General features: G+C 43.2%; 1 protein-coding gene across 1 annotated transcript in view; it reads left to right on the top strand.

Annotated features, from left to right (window-relative positions):
- The window catches only part of OTC (ornithine transcarbamylase), a 122076-nt gene that overhangs the window by 71166 nt on the left and 29217 nt on the right, over window positions 1-21693 (top strand). Inside the window, exon 7 of the mRNA XM_073616340.1 lies at window positions 11975-12028. Within this exon, the coding sequence (XP_073472441.1) occupies window positions 11975-12028 (54 nt within the window). The remainder of the gene's footprint in view (window positions 1-11974; window positions 12029-21693) is intronic.

The raw sequence follows: 21693 nt of genomic DNA, 5'->3' as shown, positions 1-21693 counted from the left end.
TCTGGCCCCCCAGGTCTTGTCATGTGGCCCTCGCACCCAATTTTTCAGCCGGAATGTGGCAGAACTCCACTCTGAGGTAAGGCAGAGCCGCCTACACAGGGTGGTACTAGAGCTGCCTTCACAGGGAGGTACTAGAGCCAGATAGGAGGGAATAGAGATGCGAGGAAGCTTTGGGGAGGGGTGTTGGGCTTGCACACTGTGCATAGCCCAACCCTACACCCTGCACTCTGTACACAGCACACCCCTTAACTCTGCACTCTGTAGGTAGCATATTCTAAACCCTGCACTCTGTTCATGCCACACCCCTGAACGCTGCACTCTGTATATATTACACCCCTGAACCCTGCACTCTGTATGTAACATACTCCTGAACCCTGCACACTGTACATAGTGTACCTTAGATACAACCGGCCCTTTGAGGACAACCAAACTGCTAATGCAGTTCGTGATAAAATTGAGTTTGACACCCCTGCTCTAGAGGTTACTAGGGGTTCGCTAAGCAATAAGCAATTTCTAATGCCGCGTACACACGAGCGGACTTTACAGCAGACTTTGCCCGGCGGACTTTTCGACGTACTTTACGACGGACTTTCTGAATGAACGGACTTGCCTACACACGATCCACCAAAGTCCGTCGAATTCGTACGTGATGACGTATGACCGGACTAAAACAAGGAAGTTCATAGCCAGTAGCCAATAGCTGCCCTAGCGTGGCTTTTTGTCCGTCGAACTAGCATACACACGGCGGACTTTTCGACCGGACTCGATTTCAACGGATTAATTTAAAACATGTTTCAAATCTAAGTCCGTCCAACTTTTGAGAAAACAAAGTCCGCTGGAGCCCACACACGATCGAATTGTCCGACCAAATCCCGTCCGCCGGGCAAAGTCTGCCGTAAAGTCCGCTCGTGTGTACGCGGCATTACTCTCAGATAAGCAACTACTGACACCACTGTTATTTTCAGTTATTTGTAAGAGGGGGATTCTTCCCAGTGTCTACAAATGTATAGGTCATTCTTACCGCTAACCATCACACCAAAGTACTGTGACCTGTAGATATAGTAAATATTAGCAAAGCTTCCCAGAGACCAGAAAATTATTTCAAGGATCCCGCCATGGTAAAAAGATTGAGAAAGGCTGCTTCAAGAAATCCTCACACTTTTTTATATTTACATTATTATATAATTGTATATATTTATATAATATGCCTGATTGTTGCAATTCCACTATTTATATCTTTTCACAGACTTATTTTATTCAACACTGTGAAGAGAAAATAGTCATTACTGCTGTGACAAAACATGTTTTCTGTCTATGTGTTTTCTTTTGCTGTGCCATTTTAACAATACAGAAGTGTAATTTTCATGCCCCATAGCTTCAAGGCTATGGTTTATCCTAGAGCCAAGATACATTTAGTTAAAAGTTTTCTTTCTGTGTAGATCTGTCATAAATCAAGCATGATTACAGTATACAGCAGACAGAAACAATGTGGAAATCGCATTACAATTTATAGTCATGCTTCCATTGCTAAGTAACTGGAATATCAACAGTATTTGCGTTAAAGCCCAACGACAGCCAAAATATATTTTCTGGTTTTGGATTGCAAGGGAAAGGTTTATAACCACTTTCAGATTTTATTGCCATCTTTGTCCCCTTTGAGATTTCACCCTCACTTCCTCTCCAGGTAACCAAGCATGAAGTGAGTTGTCAAGGGAAAGGCAGTAAAGTAGAATCTCCCCTATGGCTACAGAAAGAACAACAAAAACCATTTCAAGTTCTAAAATGGTCCCTTACCCTCTCTGACCAAAACCAAAATTATACCTTGGCTGGAATTGTGCTAGTGCTCTGTCTATAGCATAAGTTATCTGAGAGTGGGGAGCTCTCATCCTGAACACTTGCAATATTTTTTCAAAATTCCAATAATTAATTTAGTATTACATCTGGACACGGAGAGACTTGGCAGAAACATCTTGCTGTATCGAATCAGTGATTTGCTGCATGTCCTGTTTTCTTGATGTTTTCTTCTTTTTTTTGTTAAATGTCTTAAATAACTAAACCTAAGAACAAAAATTGAATATATATTACAGCTCACAACACTTAGGTGGGGCTGCATTTGTTTTCTTTTTTCTTTTAAGCCAAGAACATTTTTAGCAAACACAGAAAATAAACTTTTGTTAGCAGGTCGCCTCCTAAGGGCATCTTGGAAAACTACAAGTCATAACCACTTACCAGCAACTCAACTTCAGTGTGGGTTGGTGCCACCCTCACACCAGAGGCCTCATTACACTTCAGGGCCTCACATACAATTTTGGAAGGACTGCAGCTCATCTTCAGTCGGTGACATATTCTATTCCTACCTGTTCTGACATATGACTCCGAGGACATTTTGAGAAAGTAGCACAAAGTTGTCACCAGCTTGTCATGACTCATCACATGCACCTAACTGTATTCTACCCATAGACACTTTGCAAGGCTTTGCATACCATGACTTACAGTCCAACATTGAGACCCTGCCATGAAGTGAAGTCTATGAAGTATTAATCTACCCCTCACAACCGGAACCTCCGTCCCCAGCCACCACCACTGTTTCCTCTGCCAGCTGATTGCTTCTGCTTCTCTCTGCTCACTTTTTCTTAAAAGGTTAACTATAATATTCACTGTATACTCATAATCCAGAGGGTTAACCATGGCTTTACTTCCTAATTCTCCAGTTCTTCAGTTACACCAAGTATACACTGTAGCTGTAACCTACTTGTTCCCCACCATCAGTATTGGAGGCCAGACAACTTCTTTGTTGAATAGGAACTTGTTTTACTAAACAAATTAGTAAATTTACAGCATCACAGAACTGTTGCTTATATTTAAATGGCTGTGCATTGCTTAACATTTCGCTGTGCCGACCCCTCTAGTGGTGCTGCCCATACTTTACAGTTAGGAAAGTCCATACACAGAAAGTCTATCCGTATAGGTGCCAATGATTCAGTCCCATTAAAGGTTGGCGCTGCCAGTAAATCAGCTTCCACAGTACATAGGTCCTCACTGTATTGTTTCTACGAGAGCAGCTTTCCCTATATATACACTATAGTCTTCAAAAAGGGAAGTGACACACATATGGGGGAAGACATGTCATAATGACAAAGACATTAACCCCCTGCATGCACCAGCCAACAATTAAAGAATCATTACACATAATAACTTCATACAGATACTGTACCTGCCTACACATTGACCTTGTAAGAAATGCACTTTGACACTTCCTATGAGCAGCACCGAAGAATATCTTTCTTCTTAGCTATCTCCTTAAACAATCTATTGGCCTGCAACAAATCTTAAGTGTAAAGTGTGTAAAGTGTAAAGTGTGTAAAACTGTGGATCCCTCCAAATGATGACCTGCCTGAACCTTGCCCCCCCCCATCCTCTTCCATCCGTCAAATTATCCCCCCAGCACAACCCCCCCCCCCCCCCATTCTCCCCTTGAAATCCCCCCCAGCACAAATCCTCTCTACTTCTGGTACAAATCTTCTCCCCCAAATCTGCCTCCAACCACAACATCTCCTTTCCCAGCACAAATCCTCTGCCCCAAATCCCCTCTCCCAGCACAATCCCCCCCTGTCCCCCCATCCTGGCACATATCCTCCCCTCCTCCAATACTCTACAGCACAAAAAACTCCTTCCCCCAGATCCCCCCCTACCAGCACAAATCCCCTCCCCACATCTACCACAAATCCTTCCACCCAAATCCCCCCTCCCAGCATAAACCCTCCCCCATTCTAGTATAAATCCCCCCCAGCATGTCCTCTTTCCTTCCAAAGCACCCCCACCACATGTCCTCTTATCGTCCCTCCCTCAAATAACCCCTCCCAGCATAAATCTTTGTTACCTGTATCCCCCCAGGTCACTGTGTACCACCTTTGCAATTCTCCATTACTATTAAACTAATTACAGACCTCACTTTAGCACAGTTGATGTAGAGTGATGCTCCACCTCCCCAGCTCCTCCTCCTGCCCCTGTCCCAAGGTGAAGTGTAGCTTCTGTCAGCTCAGAAGTGTTTTACTGTAAAAGGCAGCCATCAGGGAGAGATGCTGGCTGCCATAGAGGGGGCAATTGTAACATCTTGGACCCCAGGCACTCCGCAACAGATGCAGGGCAGGTGCCCTGGGTGCCTATGCTAGTGTAGCTCCTGCCAGGCATATTTGTGGAGCCGAGTGTAGGACTTAGCCCACTTTCATGGGACAACAGGGTTTGGTTGAGATCTAGAGACAGTCTTGCTAAATCTGGGACAGCTGAGAGGTATGCCGTGGGAACGACTACGACACTGCAATGCAATACAATAGGAATGACAGAAAGATAGTACAAGTAACACTATCAACAGTATTTTTTTCAATCTAGTGTAGAAAATGTCCTGACTAATAGCCAATGGAACATTAACTCAGTCGTGCTTGCGGTGCCTTTGTCCCATGATGAAGCACGCATTCCCAACTGGGAGTATTTCTAATGCCAGGGGGACTACGCATTTCAGCCCTCTCTGGCTGATTTCCCAAGCGTACAAAAGAAAAGGTAACTGCAGTCAAATACATAAATGTGGCCTACAGACCTCTCATCACTTCAGTAGCTCTGGTGGAGTCCTCTACTTTCCAGTGCTGGATGACCACTCACACATTTAGGACAGTTACGGATAAAAACAAAGCTGCAACTTTTGTGTGGAGTCATCTGAAGGGTAGCCCATCAGGCCTTGGGCCTTCTTTTTGCTAAATCTGGGACAGCTGAGCGGTATGCTGTGGGAACGACTATGACACTGAAATGCAATACAATGAGAATGACAAAGATAGTACAAGTTACACTATCAACAGTAATTTTTTCTATCTAGTGCAGAAAATGTCCTGCCTAACTACGAGCCAATAGAACATTAACTCAGTCATGCTGGCGTTGGTGCCCTTGTCTCATGATGGAGCATGCATTCCTAACTGGGAGTATTTCTAACGCCAGGGGGAAAAAGCATTTCAGTCCTCTCTGGCAGATTTGCCAAGCATACAAAAGAAAAGGTAACTGCAGTCAAACACATAAATGTGGCCTACAGACCTCTCATCACTCCAGTAGCTCTGGTGGAGTCCTCTCCTGTCCAGTCCTGGATAACCACTCACACACTTAAGATGGTTATGGATAAACAAAAAGCTGCAGCTCCTGTGTGGAGTCATCTGAAGGGTAGCCCATCAGGCCTTGGGCCTTCTTCAGCCATCAGCACAGCATGTGGCTATCTGCAGAAAAGTCTTGTGTAGCTCTGTTTCACCAGTGCCTGCAACCGGCTCCTGCATACAGCACAGAAAAGGCATGATCTCCTGTCTGGACTGACTGCAACTCCTGCCTACAGCTTTCACCTCAGACTACTGGCAGCACAGCACTGCAGTATCCACAGAACCCTTTTTCTCTGGTTCCCAGATTCCATGTAACTCCAAGCTTGTAAAGTAATCTTCACCACCCCCCCCCCTTCTCATTCAGCCTGAAAATCCCATTTGCTCAATCTCTTTCAAAACACAAATTCATAGAGAGCAGCAGCACCCTTTGACTTGTCTAATTATCACCAATAGCCAGCTGGAGGGCTATACCAAACTGTTGATCTGCGCACCTGCTTGTTTTTTCTTTTATGTTTATTTTTTGATCAGTCTCTTTCCCCCAGGTTTCCAGCACTCTTTCTCATTCTGTCCATGCAGTGCCAGGGCTCCGAAACATGGGCACAGTGGCAGCTGATCAGATTCTTCCTTGCCCAATTCTTAGGCTTGTCCAGCCTGTGGTGGCAGACAGTGAAAGTCCTCTGTATATCCTTTTCTCCCTGTCATTTAAACCAGAGACTGAGAGAAGTTCTGTGCAGCCAGAGAGCAACAATCTACTGGGTGGCTTGAAGGGGTCTGGCATGGCATTACACAGCTTAGAACACAAAACACTACTTATGCGTACCCTCAAAAACTGCATTCTCCTCATTGAAGTCTAGGATAGCTCTGGTACTACTGGCAAACAGCTGAAGGGATCCAAGACCCAAGGACAAGGAGCCACCCCACTGGAACGGGGTACTTTGGTTTTACTTGGGGAGGGTAGCTGGATCTTCTAGAGAATGTGCATACTATTAGGCTCAAAGCCAGCTGCTCACACGCCATTTTTAACAGTGCCAAGATGCTCACTTGGCTGCAGATCACTTACCTAGCTACCTCTGCCACATGAAGTGTGGCCTCTCTGCGCTGATGAGTGTGGGACAAAAAAAAAAGGTGAAAAAACCTGCGCTAATGAGCAAGACAAAAATATTTAAGTTCACAAGATGCAGCTGCAACAAAATACTCCAAATATCCATAAAGTAAAAAACATATATAAACTAAAAAATTTGTGCGCTAGCATAACATGTAATAAGGTTTTACGATTAGAAGGCTCCTTGAAGTGATATCCAGAGTCACAATATATTTAAATCCCAATGCAAGGAAATAACAAAACAGCAAATTTATAACATATCTCCATAAGAAATAAATAGAAAAAGAAATGAAAGTTCTGAAGGTGCGATTGAACATTCAATCATTTGGAAAACACCACATTCAGTCCATAAAAAATAAAATAGCAAAAACGAAATATGTGAGGAAGGAAAGCCGTTCCTTTGATGTGTCACATCAGGGTAGAAAAGTGAAAAGAGTGCAGAAACACTTCCGAGCCACCATTAGTTGCGGGAGAGGAGTAATGGATGTGCCCTTACCCCATTTGTTGGACCTCCTCTATGGCGAGGTCATACGCACTTGCAGATATAACCCTCTGCATTGACAGGTGAAATATAGATGTCCGGGTCTTGCTTACGAGCACCACCAACTCAGAGCTGATCTTACTGCTGGTCCCTGCTCGTTTTCACAAAGCTGACATGTTGCTGAGAAGCTCAGTACAGGCAGATCACTGTCACACAAGGGGTGCACATGCACATAGGGTGTGGGAAGCTGAGGAACTTATTTTTCTTAGGAGTGTCCTAGGCGTGTCCATGAACCCAGGGAGTCATAGGAAATAAAGTTAAAGGGACCTGCGCCTTCATCTGACCATGTTGATTAAATGAGCACTCTGCTATCAAGCACTGCTTCTCCACAGAGAGCAAGGGTTCACAAAATGAGCAAAAACATATGCGCTTGCCATGCCATTCCTTGGTAATGGCACACCAAATTCAGCAAGCAAGTTATGCACTAATGTGGCAAAACGCACTTCTAAAACCATGCAAATCTCAGTCTGCATTCATAATACATCCCAGCATAAATCTTTGTTACCTGTATCCCCCCAGGTCACTGTGTACCCCCTTTGCAATTCTCAATTACTATTAAAATAATTACAGACCTCACTTTAGAGCAGTTGATGTAGAGAGATGCTACACCTCCCCAGCTCCTCCTCCTGCCCCTGTCCCAAGATGAAGAGTAGCTTCTGTTAGCTCCGAAGTGTTTTACTGTAAAAGACAGCCATCAGGGAGAGATGCTGGCTGCCATAGAGGTGGCAATTGTGACATCTTGGACCCCAGGCACTCCGCAACAGATGCAGGGCAGGTGCCCTGGGTGCCTATGCTAATGCGCTCCTGCCAGGCATATTTGTGGAGCCGAGTGTAGGACTTAGCTCACTTTCATGGGACAACAGGATTTGGTTGAGATCTAGAGACGGTCTTACTAAATCTGGGACAGCTTAGAGGTATGCCGTGGGAACGACGATGATACTGCAATGCAATACAATAGGAATGACAGAAAGATAGTACAAGTAACACTACCAACAGTATTTTTTTCTATCTAGTGCAGAAAATGTCCTGCCTAACTAATAGCCAATGGAAAAATAACTCAGTCGTGCTGGCGTTGGTGCTTCTGTCCCATGATGAAGCACGCATCCCCAACTGGGAGTATTTCTAATGCCAGGGGGAATACGCATTTCAGCCCTCTCCGACTGATTTCTCAAGCGTACAAAAGAAAAGGTAACTGCAGTCAAATACATAAATGTGGCCTACAGACCTCTCATCACTTCAGTAGCTCTGGTGGAGTCCTCTCCTGTCCAGTCCTGGATGACCACTCACACATTTAGGATGGTTATGGATAAAAACAAAGCTTCAGCTTTTGCGTGGAGTCATCTGAAGGGTAGCCCATCCGGCCTTGGGCCTTCTTCTTGCTAAATTTGGGACATCTGAGCGGTATGCTGTGGGAACGACTATGACACTGAAATGCAATACAATGGGAATGACAGAAAGATAGTACAAGTTACACTATCAACAGTAATTTTTTCTATCTAGTGCAGAAAATGTCCTGCCTAACTACTTGCCAATAGAACATTAACTCAGTCATGCTGGCGTTGGTGCCCTTGTCTCATGATGGAGCATGCATTCCCAACTGGGAGTATTTCTAACGCCAGGGGGGAAAAGCATTTCAGTCCTCTCTGGCAGATTTGCCAAGCATACAAAAGAAAAGGTAACTGCAGTCAAACACATAAATGTGGCCTACAGACCTCTCATCACTCCAGTAGCTCTGGTGGAGTCCTCTCCTGTCCTGTCCTGGATGACCACTCACACACTTAAGATGGTTACGGATAATAACAAAGCTGCAGCTCCTGTGTGGAGTCATCTAAAGGGTAGCCCATCAGGCCTTGGGCCTTCTTCAGCCATCAGCACAGCTATCACGGCACGGCTATCTGCAGAAAAGTCTTGTGTAGCTCTGTCTCACCAGTGTCTGCAACCTGCTCTTGCATCCAGCACAGCAAAGGCATGATCTCTCGGCAGCAGTTCCTGTCTGGACTCACTGCAAGCCTGCCTAGAGCTTTCACCTCAGACTACTGGCAGCACAGCACTGCAGTATCCACAGAACCCTTTTTCTCTGGTTCCCAGACTCCATGTAACATCAAGCTTGTAAAGTAATCTTCACCCCCCCCCCTCTTCTCATTCAACCTGCCAATCCCATTTGCTCAATCTCTTTCAAAACACAAATCCATAGAGAGTAGCAGCACCCTTTGACTTGTCTAATTATCACCAATAGCCATCTGGAGGGCTATACTAAACTGTTGATCTGCGCACCTGCTTGTTTTTTCTTTTATGTTTATTTTTTGATCAGTCTCTTTCTCCAGGTTTCCAGCACTCTTTCTCGTTCTGTCCATGCAGTGGCCAGAGCTCCAAAACATGGGCACAGTGGCAGCTGATCAGATTCTTCCTTGCCCAGTTCCTAGGCTTGTCCAGCTTGTGGTGGCAGACAGTGAAATTAATCTGTATATCCTTTTCTCCCTGTCATTTAAACCAGGGAGTGAGAGAAGTTCTGTGCAGCCAGAGAGCAATAATCTACTGGGTGGCTTGAAGGGGTCTGGCATGGCATTACACAGCTTAGAACACAAAACACTACTTATGCGTACCCTCAAAAACTGCATTCTCCTCATTGAAGTCTAGGATAGCACTGGTACTACTGGCAAACAGCTGAAGGGATCAAAGACCCAAGGACAAGGAGCCACCCCACTGGAACGGGGTACTTTGGTTTTACTTGGGGAGGGTAGCTGGATCTTCTAGAGAATGTGCATACTATTAGGCTCAAAGCCAGCTGCTCACACGCCATTTTTAACAGTGGCAAGATGCTCACTTGGCTGCAGATCACTTTCCTAGCTACCTCTGCCACATGAAGTGTGGCCTCTCTGAGCTGCTGAGTGTGGGAAGCTGAGGAACTTATCTTTCTTAGGCATGTCTTAGGCGTGTCCATGAACCCAGGGAGTCATAGGAAATAAAGTTAAAGAGACCTGCGCCTTCATCTGACCATGTTGAGTAAATGAGCACTCTGCTATCAAGCACTGCTTCTCCACAGAGAGCAAGGGTTCACAAAATGAGCGAAAACATATGCGCTTGCCATGCCATTCCTTGGTAATGGCACACCAAATTCAGCAAGCAAATTATGCACTAATGTGGCAAAACGCACTTCTAAAAACAAATCTCAGTCTGCATTCACAATACAGCAGCAAGTGAAAATGCAGTTCAAAGCTTAAAAAGCTTCTTTGCCTTATTTTCATGCATTGAAATGTATGGGCTAGCCTATATGCGTGTAGTGTGACAACATGCAAAAAAGGTGCATATGCACGTGTAGCACCCTGAAGTTTAGGCAGGGTTGCTAGTAAATTTACCTGCCAGGTATAGTTGCCTTGGTCAATTGATAGGAGATCAATTGATTCCGCCCTAATTCTGGAATTGCTCCACTTCTCTCTTCTGTCAGTAGATGGCCGGGAATCTGGTGACATTAGATAAGACAAGGGCATTGCAAGGACAGATTAGGAATAGATGGGGTATCTCAGCCAATGGGCAGGGATCTTTTTGGGTCCCTTGGCCTGCTGGGAGAGCCTATTTATTTGGGTGAGGTCAGGTGATCGGGGTTCTGTGCCACCTGGACGGCTGTCTGGGTGGACGTGTGTTTTGCTGTCCTGGGCTGCTAGGCCAGAGCCTGAGGCCTATCCCGGGGACGTCTGGCTGCTAGGCTGTCTGAGGGCCTATCCAGAAGCAAGAGAGCAGCGTAGGGTTGGGACTGCGGCTTGAGAACCTGTCGTGGTCAGAGGTAGAGGGAAAGCTGTCGCCACTAAGGGACCATTCACCTTGTTACCAGGGACCACCGTGAGTAGCTGAAGCAAGTACCAGAGCAGTATTCTCACCAACCGGGAACGGTGAAGAATTGGGAGACTTCATAAGGTGTCAAGCCAGGGACCCAGCCAGCAGAGCTGACGCTTGCACAGCAGCCTTGTGTTTCAAGCCAGGGACTGAGCAGGCCAGTGGGGTGAAACTTAAGGAGTATCTGTGAGTGCCAAGCTAGGGACCCAGCAGGGATGTGGGGGTGACATTTGAGGAAGATACTCAGTGAGAAGATTGGAAGAACTCAGGAGATCCAGTGGCAGTGGATCACCAAGTCTAGTGACAGAGACTGGGAGCTCAGTTGAGTGAAGATCTAAAAAGAGAAGACTGTAGAGGAAGTGAAGGAGTTCATTGTAACCTTTCTTTGAAACTGTTCAAGATTGTTGCCATAGGAGACAGCGTGTCTACACATGCAAATGTGGTGTCCGGCTGGGTGCCTTTCCCTGCATGGTTGTCTACCTATATAATTCTCGGAATCTGCCAATTAACATTGCAACTACTAAAGGGTGTCCTGGCCCTAACCGTCTCCCCCACAGTTCTGTTTAAGAGACAATAAATCTCTTTGCATTGAAGAAGTATCTGGCACCCAATGATCTATCGTGCATTGCACCGACCATGCCTTGTGACCCACTCTACAAAGAAGGAGGTTAGCTATCCCTAACTCTAGAGGTTCTCAGTAGACGAAAGGGGATCCGGGACTTGGCTACACACAACATCTGACATTGTGTGTCATGGTGTAAATAGGGCCCAAAAATGATATCTGAGCTTCTTTGCCATGTTTGTCATGCTTAGAGCAGTCCATGTATGACAGTGTGAATGGAGGTTTAGAGCAGTCTTACCACACCAAGATATAAGATGGCAGTCTTATAAAGTATTTGTAGTCATAAAGCATTCCCATGGATTTAATAAAAAAATCTGTATAGCTACAAAAGTGGAAATGGCTAGGCATGCAGTGGATGCTGTTTTTCCCGGAAGAAGAAGTTGTCTGTCCCTCTGGTGAACAGGGACAAGCTTGGTGAATGGATACATGGATATGTTGGAATCATTCAGCCATGACATGGTAGCCAATCATTACAAGGTAAGGCAAACAACCAATAAAGGGATTATAACTACACTAATACCTAGTTAGAACAACAAAAAAAATTAAAATGTATAATGGCTTTAAAATACAAATCTAGATTTTATTTTTAATGTCATCAATGTTTTCATTGGCATGCTTACTCATTACACACTGCAGTAAAAAATGTATCTATTCATACAGTATATCTGTAATTTGAGGGACATTTCTGGAAAATTCCTCTGGAATATAAAAAGACTACTAGTAAGCCGTGTTTTTTTCTTTTCTAGGGATATGAACCAAACTCTTCATTAACAGAGGCAGCTAAACAGTTTTCTAAAGAGGTAAATAAGTAAACCATAAAATGGTATATTGTCATCTTTGTGCCTCAAACAATGAAAAAAATCTAAGCCATGTTTTGTGTGCTGAATGCTGATACATTTTATTTAGCATTATGCTAGGATAAACCTTGTGCTGAAACCTCTTGCTAAATTTGGATAGGGTTAAAACGTCTATCAAGTTATTACTGTCTGTATTTCTTTTTGGTTTTCCCATCACATCAGATGACTACCTGTCTACGGGACAAGAAGTGAAGGGAATTTTTCCATTAAGGAGACACAGGCAACAATAAAAAATGAGACAGTGATTATAACACTTCCCCACTGTTTTAAAAAGTACAGGGGGTCCCCGACTTACGAACATCCGACTTACGAACGACCCCTACTTACGAACGGGGCCCGAGTGACGTCACCGCGGCCTTGTCCGGCCTAGTGAAGCCTCCAGGATCCCCGGTCTTTCCTACGAGCGCTGCCCCGCGGAGGTGCACCGCGGCCGGCCTGCCTGCCTGGACACAGCATCTATCCATCTCCCTGCTGTGCCATCAGGTGAGCAGCCTGTAACAGCCTGTGAGCAGTACTGTAATATGCTTAATATGCAGTGTACTGTACTTGTTCCTCCTGTCCCTGCCGCCATGTAAAGAGTGAGAGGGGAGAGCTGTGCTCCTCCCCTCTCAGCTCTGACAGAAAATCTAGCAGTGCTAGGAGGTGACAGGGTCAATAAAGGGAACCTGTCACCTCCAATTGCTATCACACAGGGAATTGTTTTCTCCTGTGTGATAGCAATAAAGTTAAGTGAAAAAAAAATTATAAAGAAAAATAAAAAAAAATAAGAAATACAGTATTAATTAAATAAAAAAAAAAATAACAAAGTAATTAAAAAAAGTAAAGAATAATTAAAATAAAAAAAATTATACTGTCTGTATCCTCATTAGATGGATTTAATCTCACTTCCTGACTCTGAGACTGGATTTGTACTTAAAAAAGGTACTGTTCCGACTTACAAACAAATTCGACTTAAGAACAAACCTACAGTCCCTATCTCGTTCGTAACCCGGGGACCCCCTGTATAGACAATTAAGTTTAATGTTGTGTTTGTCCCTATGAGAAAGATTCCCCCTGAATGTGATTCCAGGACAGAAAGTGAAGTTTATTCTCTTGAGTTGGGGAAGCACAATCTACAAAAAATATCTTACTGAGGTTTAAGTATACCTCCCAACTTTTTGAAATGGGAACAAGGGACACCTATTAGCAAAAGTATGTAGGCATAGGACACACACCTGCCACGCCCCCTTAAAGGAGAATTATGCCAAAAAACTGATTAGTTAACCCAACAAGTCCTTATTTTTTACCACTTCTATTCCTTTATACTGGCTTTTGAAATTTAAAAATGCAGCAATTTAGAAATTGGATGAAAGATTGAGCACGGGAAACACTTTTTGAAAGATAAATGGTGTTTTATATACAACTATATATAGTATCTCCCCTCACATTTTTGTAAATATTTTATTATATCTATATGACAACACTGAAGAAATTACACTTTGCTACAATGTAAAGTAGTGAGTGTACAGCTTGTATAACAGTGTAAATTTGCTGTCCCCTCAAAATAACTCAACACACAGTCATTATTGTCTAAACCGCTGGCAACAAAATTGAGCACACCTCTAAGTAAAAATGTCCAAATTGGGCCCAATTAGACATTTTCCCTCCCCGGTGTCATGTGACTTGTTAGTGTTACAAGGTATCAGATGTGAATGGGGAGCAGGTGTGTCAAATTTGGTGTTATCGCGCTCACTCTCTCATACTGGTCACTGGAAGTTCAACATGGCACCTCATGGCAAAGAACTCTCTAAAGATCTGAAAAAAAAAAATTTGCTCTACATAGAGATAACCCAGGCTATAAGAAGATTACCAAGACCCTGAAACTGAGGTGCAGCACGGTGGCCAAGACCATACAGCAGGGAGGAAGCAGGGTCAAACAAGCCAAAGGTCAGGACTCCGGGTCAATGCTGGAACAGGATACAAGCACAGAATCAGCATTTCAGGGGACAGCTGCAGATCAAATAGCTAAGACCTAGCCCCCCTGAGGCATCTTTATAGGCCACTAGGTGCCAGCACGTCTAACGCATGCGCATGCACACATCCATGTGCAATGTACGTGATTCGCACATGCGCATTGGCACACATCTCCTAATGCGGGCAGCGCATCCCTGACATTGCCCCCTCCTTATGGGCAACCTCTGGAGGCCCAGAAGAACTCTATTTTTAGGATGGCTGCTAAAGAAGGCCTGGATTAACTCCTGGGCATGGATATTCTGCGTGGGCTCCCAGGAGTTCTCTTCGTGACCATACTCCCTCCATTTGATCAGATATTGCAGCTGGTTTCCTCTTCTCCTACAATCCAAGATGGCCTCCACAACAAACTCCTCATCCCCATTGACCATTACTGGTTAAGGTGGCCTCGATCCCCTGTTTGGGAAGGGATCCGGCACTGCGGGTTTTAGTAGTGACACATGAAATACTGGGTGGATTTTCAGTGAATCAGGTAGAGAAAGTTCAAATGAAACTTCATTTAATTTCCTCTTCACTGGGAAGAGACCAATGAATTTGGGTGCCATTTTCTTTGTGGGGCAAGTCATTCTGAGGTTAGAGGTAGACAGCCATATTTGATCGCCCTGTTGAAGGCACAATTCCCCTCTCCTCTTTCTGTCAAACATTCTTTTATTAGTTGCCTGTGCCTTGATCATGGCTTCCTGTATTAAATTGTTATTATAATTCAGGAAATCTACAGTGTTCTGAACTGCTGGAACCGTGGAATCGGGAACAAGATCAGGTAGGAAGGCTGGGTGGAATCCATAGTTAGCTAAAAATGGACACTGACCTGTTGCCGAGTGACTGGCATTGTTGAAGGTGAACTCCGCCAAGGGCAGTAATGCTACCCAATCATCCTGGACAGATGTAGTGAAACACCGGAGATATTGCTCAAGCATTTGGTTCGTCCTTTTGGTGTGCCCATTACTCTAAGGGTGATAGGCAGAGGACATAGAGAGTTTGATCTTTAGGACCTTGCACAATGCTTTCCAGAAGCGAGAGGTAAATTGCACCCCTCTATCCGAAACAATGTTTGTTGGGACCCCATGTAGCCTTACAATCTCCTTTATGAAGACCTGGGCAGTTTCTGTGGCAGAGGGTATATTCTTCAGTGGCACAAAATGAGCCATCTTAGACAGACGGTCAACCACTACAAAAATAGCCGAGCAACCTTCTGATGGGGGAAATTCCATTAAAAAAAACAAATGGCAATAATTTTCCAAGGTCTGTCAGGAACCGGTAAAGGTCTGAGCAGACCCCAGGCCTTGCTTCTAGCAGTCTTACTTCGGGTACAGGTGGCACATGAATTCCCTGTAGTTCTTTTCAGGATCTGGCCACCAAAATGTATGTAGTATTAATTCCAGGGTTTTATGTATCCTGAATTGGCCAGCCAGGGGATGGTCATGGCACAGACCTAACACTGTTATCCGGATATCTTCTGGCACAAAGATCTTATTGTCTTTCCTTGGGTAACAGGAGGATCGGGCATACTTGCTGAAGCTTGCTTCAAGCCAGAAATCAGGTTTGTTTGAAAGAGTAGGAAGTTACTTTCTGATAGGATATGGTATCTGGAGCTGATACTTCCTTTGGATCATCAAATATGCGAGAAAGGGCATCTGGTTTGACGTTCTTCGAGCCCGGCCGGTAGGTAATGTGAAATGAGAATCTGGAAAAAAACAATGCCCACCGTGCCTAGCGTGGTCGCAGACGTTTGGCAGCTCTCAGGTACTTCAGATCCTTATGGTCTGTGTAAATGAGTATGGGATGCAGCGCTCCTTCCAACAGACACCTCCATTCCTCAAGTGCAGCTTTGATGGCCAGAAGCTCTTGCTTCACAACGCTGTAATTCTTCTCAGCTGGAGAGAGCTTGCGGGAGCAGAAGCTATTGGGTGCATCAAGTCCTTGAAACCCTGACGTTGGGAAATAATTGTCCCTACCGCTATCTCTGAAGCGTCTACCTTGAGTAGGTAAGGCAAAGCAGGATCAGGATGACTCAGGATAGGAACAGGCGTTAAAAGTTCTTCTAAAGTTGCAAAGGCAGCCTGTGCCTCGGAAGTCCAGTGAAATCAAATATTCTGTCTTTTGTTATCTGTGTAATTGGGGAAATAATAGCGGAGAACCCCTTGATGAATCTTCTGTAGAAATTTGAGAAGCTGACAAAGCTCTGCACCCCCTTCTTGTCTGAGGGTGCAGGCCAGTCCAGAATGGCTGCAACTTTTTGTGAACCCATCTGGAATCTATCTGTAGATATTAATAGACCTAAGAACTAAATACTATGCCACTCAAATTCACATTTCTCTGGTTTGGCATATAGCCCATTCTGAGGGAGCAGGCAGAGTACGTTCTTGACATGTTCCAGGTGCTGCTCCAGAGATGTGGAAAAAAATCAAAATATCGTCTAGATAGACAATTACGAAGATATCCAAACAGTCTCTGAAAATGTAATTGACTAAATGTTGGAAGGTGGCAGGGGCATTGCTTAGGCCAAAGGGTATTACCAGGTATCCATAATGGCCAAAACTGGTACGGAAATCTGTCTTCCATTCATCCCCTGCGCGAATGCGGACCAGGTTGTAAGCCCCCCACAGGTCTAGCTTGGTAAATACAGAAGAAGCCCTTAGTCTTTGAAAGAGCTCAGGCACCAGGGGCAGTGGATACCGGTTTTTGACAGTGATCTTATTTAATTCTCGGTAGTCCACACAGGGCAGAAGAGTGTGGTCCTTTTTTCCACAAAAAAGATTCCTGCCCCTGCTGGAGAAGTGGAAGGTCAGATGAATCCCCTCTTGAGGTTTTCATCCACATATTCCTTTAGCACCTCTAGTTCTCGTTCAGATAAAGGAAAGATTTGTCCAAAGGGGATCTCAGCCTCTGGGAGTAGTTCGATTGGACAATCATATGAACGGTGGGGAGGAAGAGTTTCAGCCCCCCGCTTACTGAAGCAATCCAAAACACAGTTCAGTACAGTTTAGTCACAGTTGAACGTAGGGGACGCAATTGCACCCATGCTTAACAGTTCTTTATGGTCTGTGGAGGTAGTTATAGGTAGAGGAGGGATTTCCTAGGTCACTAATCCGGATTTGATATGAGACCCATCTGCCAAAAAGATAGAAAGTCCTTGAGTGTTGGGCTGGAGTGGGATGTGTTGTTGAGCTGCAAAGTTCAAATCAATGAAACAACTACATGCCCCAGAGTCAATTACTGCGGTAACCAGTATTGTTCTTCCTGGAAGCTGGAAAGAGATGGGTAAAGCCAGGTGAGTGGTGTTGGCAGAAGAAGATGGGTAGTTGGAAGGATAATTAGACAGACACCTACGCAGCTTTACTGAACATGAGTGAACATAGTGGCTGACTTCCCCACAATACAGACATAAGTTATGCTGTCGTCGGTGTAGTCGTTCTTCAGCTGACAGAGAAGGTCTCATCAATCCTAGTTGCATTGGTTCGGAGGTATCAGGCATCTGGTTAACATGTACGGGTTTAGCTTGAATAGGACTGGCAGGAGCAGGGTAAGCAGGAGCTGGCACCCAGGGTAACATTCAAGCTGGACGGGGCTTCTAGAGTATTTGGAACACCAACCCAAGCTAGCCCGTCCTTTAAACCTTCGGATAGACCAAGGCGGAAATGGTGTCGCAGGGCTGCATCGTTCCACTGTGTATCCACGCTCCAGCGTCTGAAGTCAGTCACATAGTCCTCGACCGATCTGCGGCCTTGCTGGAGCGCGTGGAGGGCAGCCTCTGTGGTGAAAGTCCTTTGTGGGGTCATCGTATAGTTGGGCCATCGCATTGAAGAAAGATGACAAAGAGTCCAGAACTACATGGCGTTCTTCAAGCAGATGATGGGCCCAAGTCTGAGGTTCACACTGCAGCAGAGAGATGATGAACCCTACTTTGGTGACCTCTAATGAAAAAATCAGAGGTTGTAATGAGAGGTATAATTCACACGCATTGTGAAATGCCCAAAATTTGCTTCGATCCCCAGAGAACCTCTTTGGAATGGTGACCCTTGGTTCAGGAGGCAGCTTCATCACAGTGGGTGTGGTAGTAGTTGCGGCTGGTGCCCCGCCAGTGGAAGCGGTTGAGACTGAAGAAGGGTTTGCAACGATGGCCAGGGTTTGCACTTGTTCTTTCAGTTGGACGTAATTGATCGCCACTCTTTCCAGCTTCTAGGAATTATATAGCAGCTCACAAGGTTTTTTCAAATTTTACAGCATAGGTAGCACATGTGGCCAAGTTAGATCTCTTATACAGGGAGTGGAGTTCACTTTTAGTTCCCAAGCCTGACAGTCTATGGTTGGGATATATCCTTATTTGGGGTGATTTACTATAGTTGTAGTGCAGTATATGGAAATTAATATGTTTACTTAAAAAACACTGTGCTTGATTGGATTGTTGGAGTAAACAAATGTATATTTTGGTTCACCTCATTAATGTAAATCCACTGTAATAATCTATATAACATCAGCATTTGTTAGCCTTATTATCAAGTAACCTGAAAAAGACACATTTCCCTTTAAAACAGGTGGTACCTTGTCTTCCTGGAATAATAAGCATTCAGATAATACTTTACATTGTCTGTCCTATTGCTATGGTCTTGTGGTGGGATCCCCTTGTTTGTAATCTGATATAACAGGCCATTTTATATATTATTTCTACTAAGTAATATTGTCTAAATCTAATGCACATATATATTGCCTGATGAATACATAAATATTCCTGTCTTTGACCAATCTTGTACAAGTGTCAATTCCTCACAGTCAGTACAGTAAGAGAAATTAATACAGCAATTTCAGCCCAGAAGAATACCACATAGTGTTCTGCCGCTCTTAAGTATTAATAAATGACGAGCAGCCTGCCCTCCAGGTTTCTGATCTCTCTTCTACTCTTCAGTTCTTATCTTCATTGTATTTGTACATGTACTACTAGGTGAATTCAGAGCTCTTCTAGATCCCTTCTTCCTGATTAAACTTGGAAGAGGAGTTAAATGTTTTAGAAAATAATACAGCTTGCAAAAGTAACTATACTTGATCAATATCCATCAGGGATGTACTTCAGGTTTGGGGGCGACCATCTGTTCTATCCAAACCTGAGCTATTAACAGTTGAGTAAATACTACACCGTGCTATAAATATGATCTCATCAAAAATATAAAAATATGTAAAAGGTAATAGGATCAATATAATAAACGGTAGACATGTGCACACTGAAATATTTTGTTTCGGAATTTCGTTTTCGTCCGAAAAATACATTTATTTAGTTACTGCCGAAATTATTTTTTATTGATTTCGTTTTTCGATAAAAATTGCATTCGTCCGAAAATCCAAATGAATTTAGGTCAAATCTGTCATTGAAGGCTTATGGTGTCTGTCGAATGTTCAAAGAAGATTAGACGGAGCAGCTAAACTGTAAGTGTACATTTCCTGTCGAATTTTCCACCTACAAGCTAGCTGTAGTAGAATTCTAATGTTGTATGACTAGTAATAATTATATTTATTAATTATTTTACTAGTCAACCAACATTAGAATTTTTCTATAGCCTATGGGCGGATGCATTTGACCGGAAATGTACGATTGCAGCGTCGTACAGTTTAGCTGCTCCGTCGAATCTTTTTTGTCAGATATTGATATGGCATTATAATATAGAATCTATAATAATAAATACCCCCCCACAACACAGGCAGCCTCTGAGGCTATCACAACACTAGCAACACTAGTATCACTATCAAGTTCACAACACTAACACAATAGCAGCAGATTATTATGAAAAAGTTAAGTTGAACTGTAGCTTGCTTCACTATTGTTCTGCTGCTGTGCTTATGCTTAATTGCTAAATAATTCAGGTTTTCTGACAAACGGACCAGCTAAATTGACTGTCTTCTGAAATGATTCAGTGTGTGTGTCTCTCTCTGCTAGCAAATCATAAGTGAAAGTAAGTTGGCTGTACGTGTGTACTTAATTCTAACTATTTTACTGCCTCACCTCTTTGGTTACAATTGGCCAATAACATTCATCATCATCATTATTTTTATTTTACTTCCCCCACCCAATTCCAGCAGTGATCTTTTCTCTCTATGTCAAATCTTTTCTCTCTATGTAGAATAATCTTGGACTAATAGAGTTAAGGTTAGGCACATTCGACCACAGGTTTGATGGACACAGATTGTTATTGTCATCATCATGTCGAATCTCCTATCTATATAGAACTGTTGTCGCAACGAAAACGAAAATAAAGCATTTGTTTATGTCGGATCTTTTGGTTTTCGTATTCTGCACTTTCGTTATCGTTTCTTAAAACGATAACGAAAATACCTGAAATTCGGACAAAAACGCATTGGGACGAAAACTAATGCACATGTCTAATAAACACCAGCTAAAATCAGAACAAATTGTAAAATAAATTAATAGTGAAAAGTGCTGTGCTATGTAATATGCAATATACACCCAATAATTGGATACCAAATGTATATATAACATAGAAACACACAAATATTGACCAATGGTGAAGTGCCAGTAAATAATAGATAAATAAAAAAATAAAATAAGGGGGTGAAACTCAAATGCACAGTAAGTATATAGTGCTCATGTGAAAAAAACATATAGATTCGTAAAATTCATAAAGTTCGTAAAAGTCCATAAAATGTATGCAAGGAAAAAAAAATGTATATATATATATATATATATATATATATATATATATATATATATATATATATATATATATATATTTACACATAGCGAGCAATAAAGTAATAAAGTGCTCATGTGCAGACAGAGTGTCCTGCTGTGCTTCTACTCAATACGCAGGGTAGTCCATGCAATCACAAAACAGCTTGGTAGGTGTTCAAATGTGCCAAGGTGTCCTCCCTCCAGTAATCCCCTAGGTAGTGAATGCTCACCTTAGAGCGTGCAACTTAGCGATTAAACCAAGTCTAAACATGCATTTGAACCTCCTCTGGGCTCAGAAGGGAAAAACTGCATCCAGGGCTCCTCAGCGAAATACCTCCGTTTATGCAAAAAATAAAAGTGCTTGATAGTGTAGTAGGTTTAAACAATTTAATGAACACAAGCAAACAAACCCTAATACAGGGTACTCACATTTATAAAGTGTGTCTATTGCACCACTCTGCCAGCAATAACCAATAAGATCAGATTTCCACTCCCTTATTTTGTTTTTATATCTATTTATTATTTACTGGCACTTCACCATTGGTCAATATTTGTGTGTTTCTATGTTATATATACATTTGGTATCCAATTAGTGCCTATTACATAGCACAGCACTTTTCAATTCATTTATTTTACAATTTGTTCTGATTTTAGCTGCTGTTTCTTATATTGATCCTATTACCTTTTACATATTTTTATATTTTTGATGAGATCATATTTATAGCGCGGCGTAGTATTTACTCATTTATGTTTGCACGAATTGTGAGACGTGTTTAACACCAGCAGCTTTTTCTTTTTCTTTCTCTATACATTTAATGGGCATCTGGTCAATGGTGGCTCGCATGATTTTTCGTGTTTTCGAGCTATTAACTGTTAGCAGAAGGGGTTAACTTAGTGGTTCGGTTTGGCCAATTCGCCC

The sequence above is a fragment of the Aquarana catesbeiana genome, linkage group LG02 (assembly GCF_042186555.1).
Source record: "Aquarana catesbeiana isolate 2022-GZ linkage group LG02, ASM4218655v1, whole genome shotgun sequence".
NCBI lineage: Eukaryota > Metazoa > Chordata > Amphibia > Anura > Ranidae > Aquarana > Aquarana catesbeiana.
The sequence above is the reverse complement of the archived record's forward strand: the minus strand, read 5'-3'. Positions and strand labels throughout refer to the sequence as shown.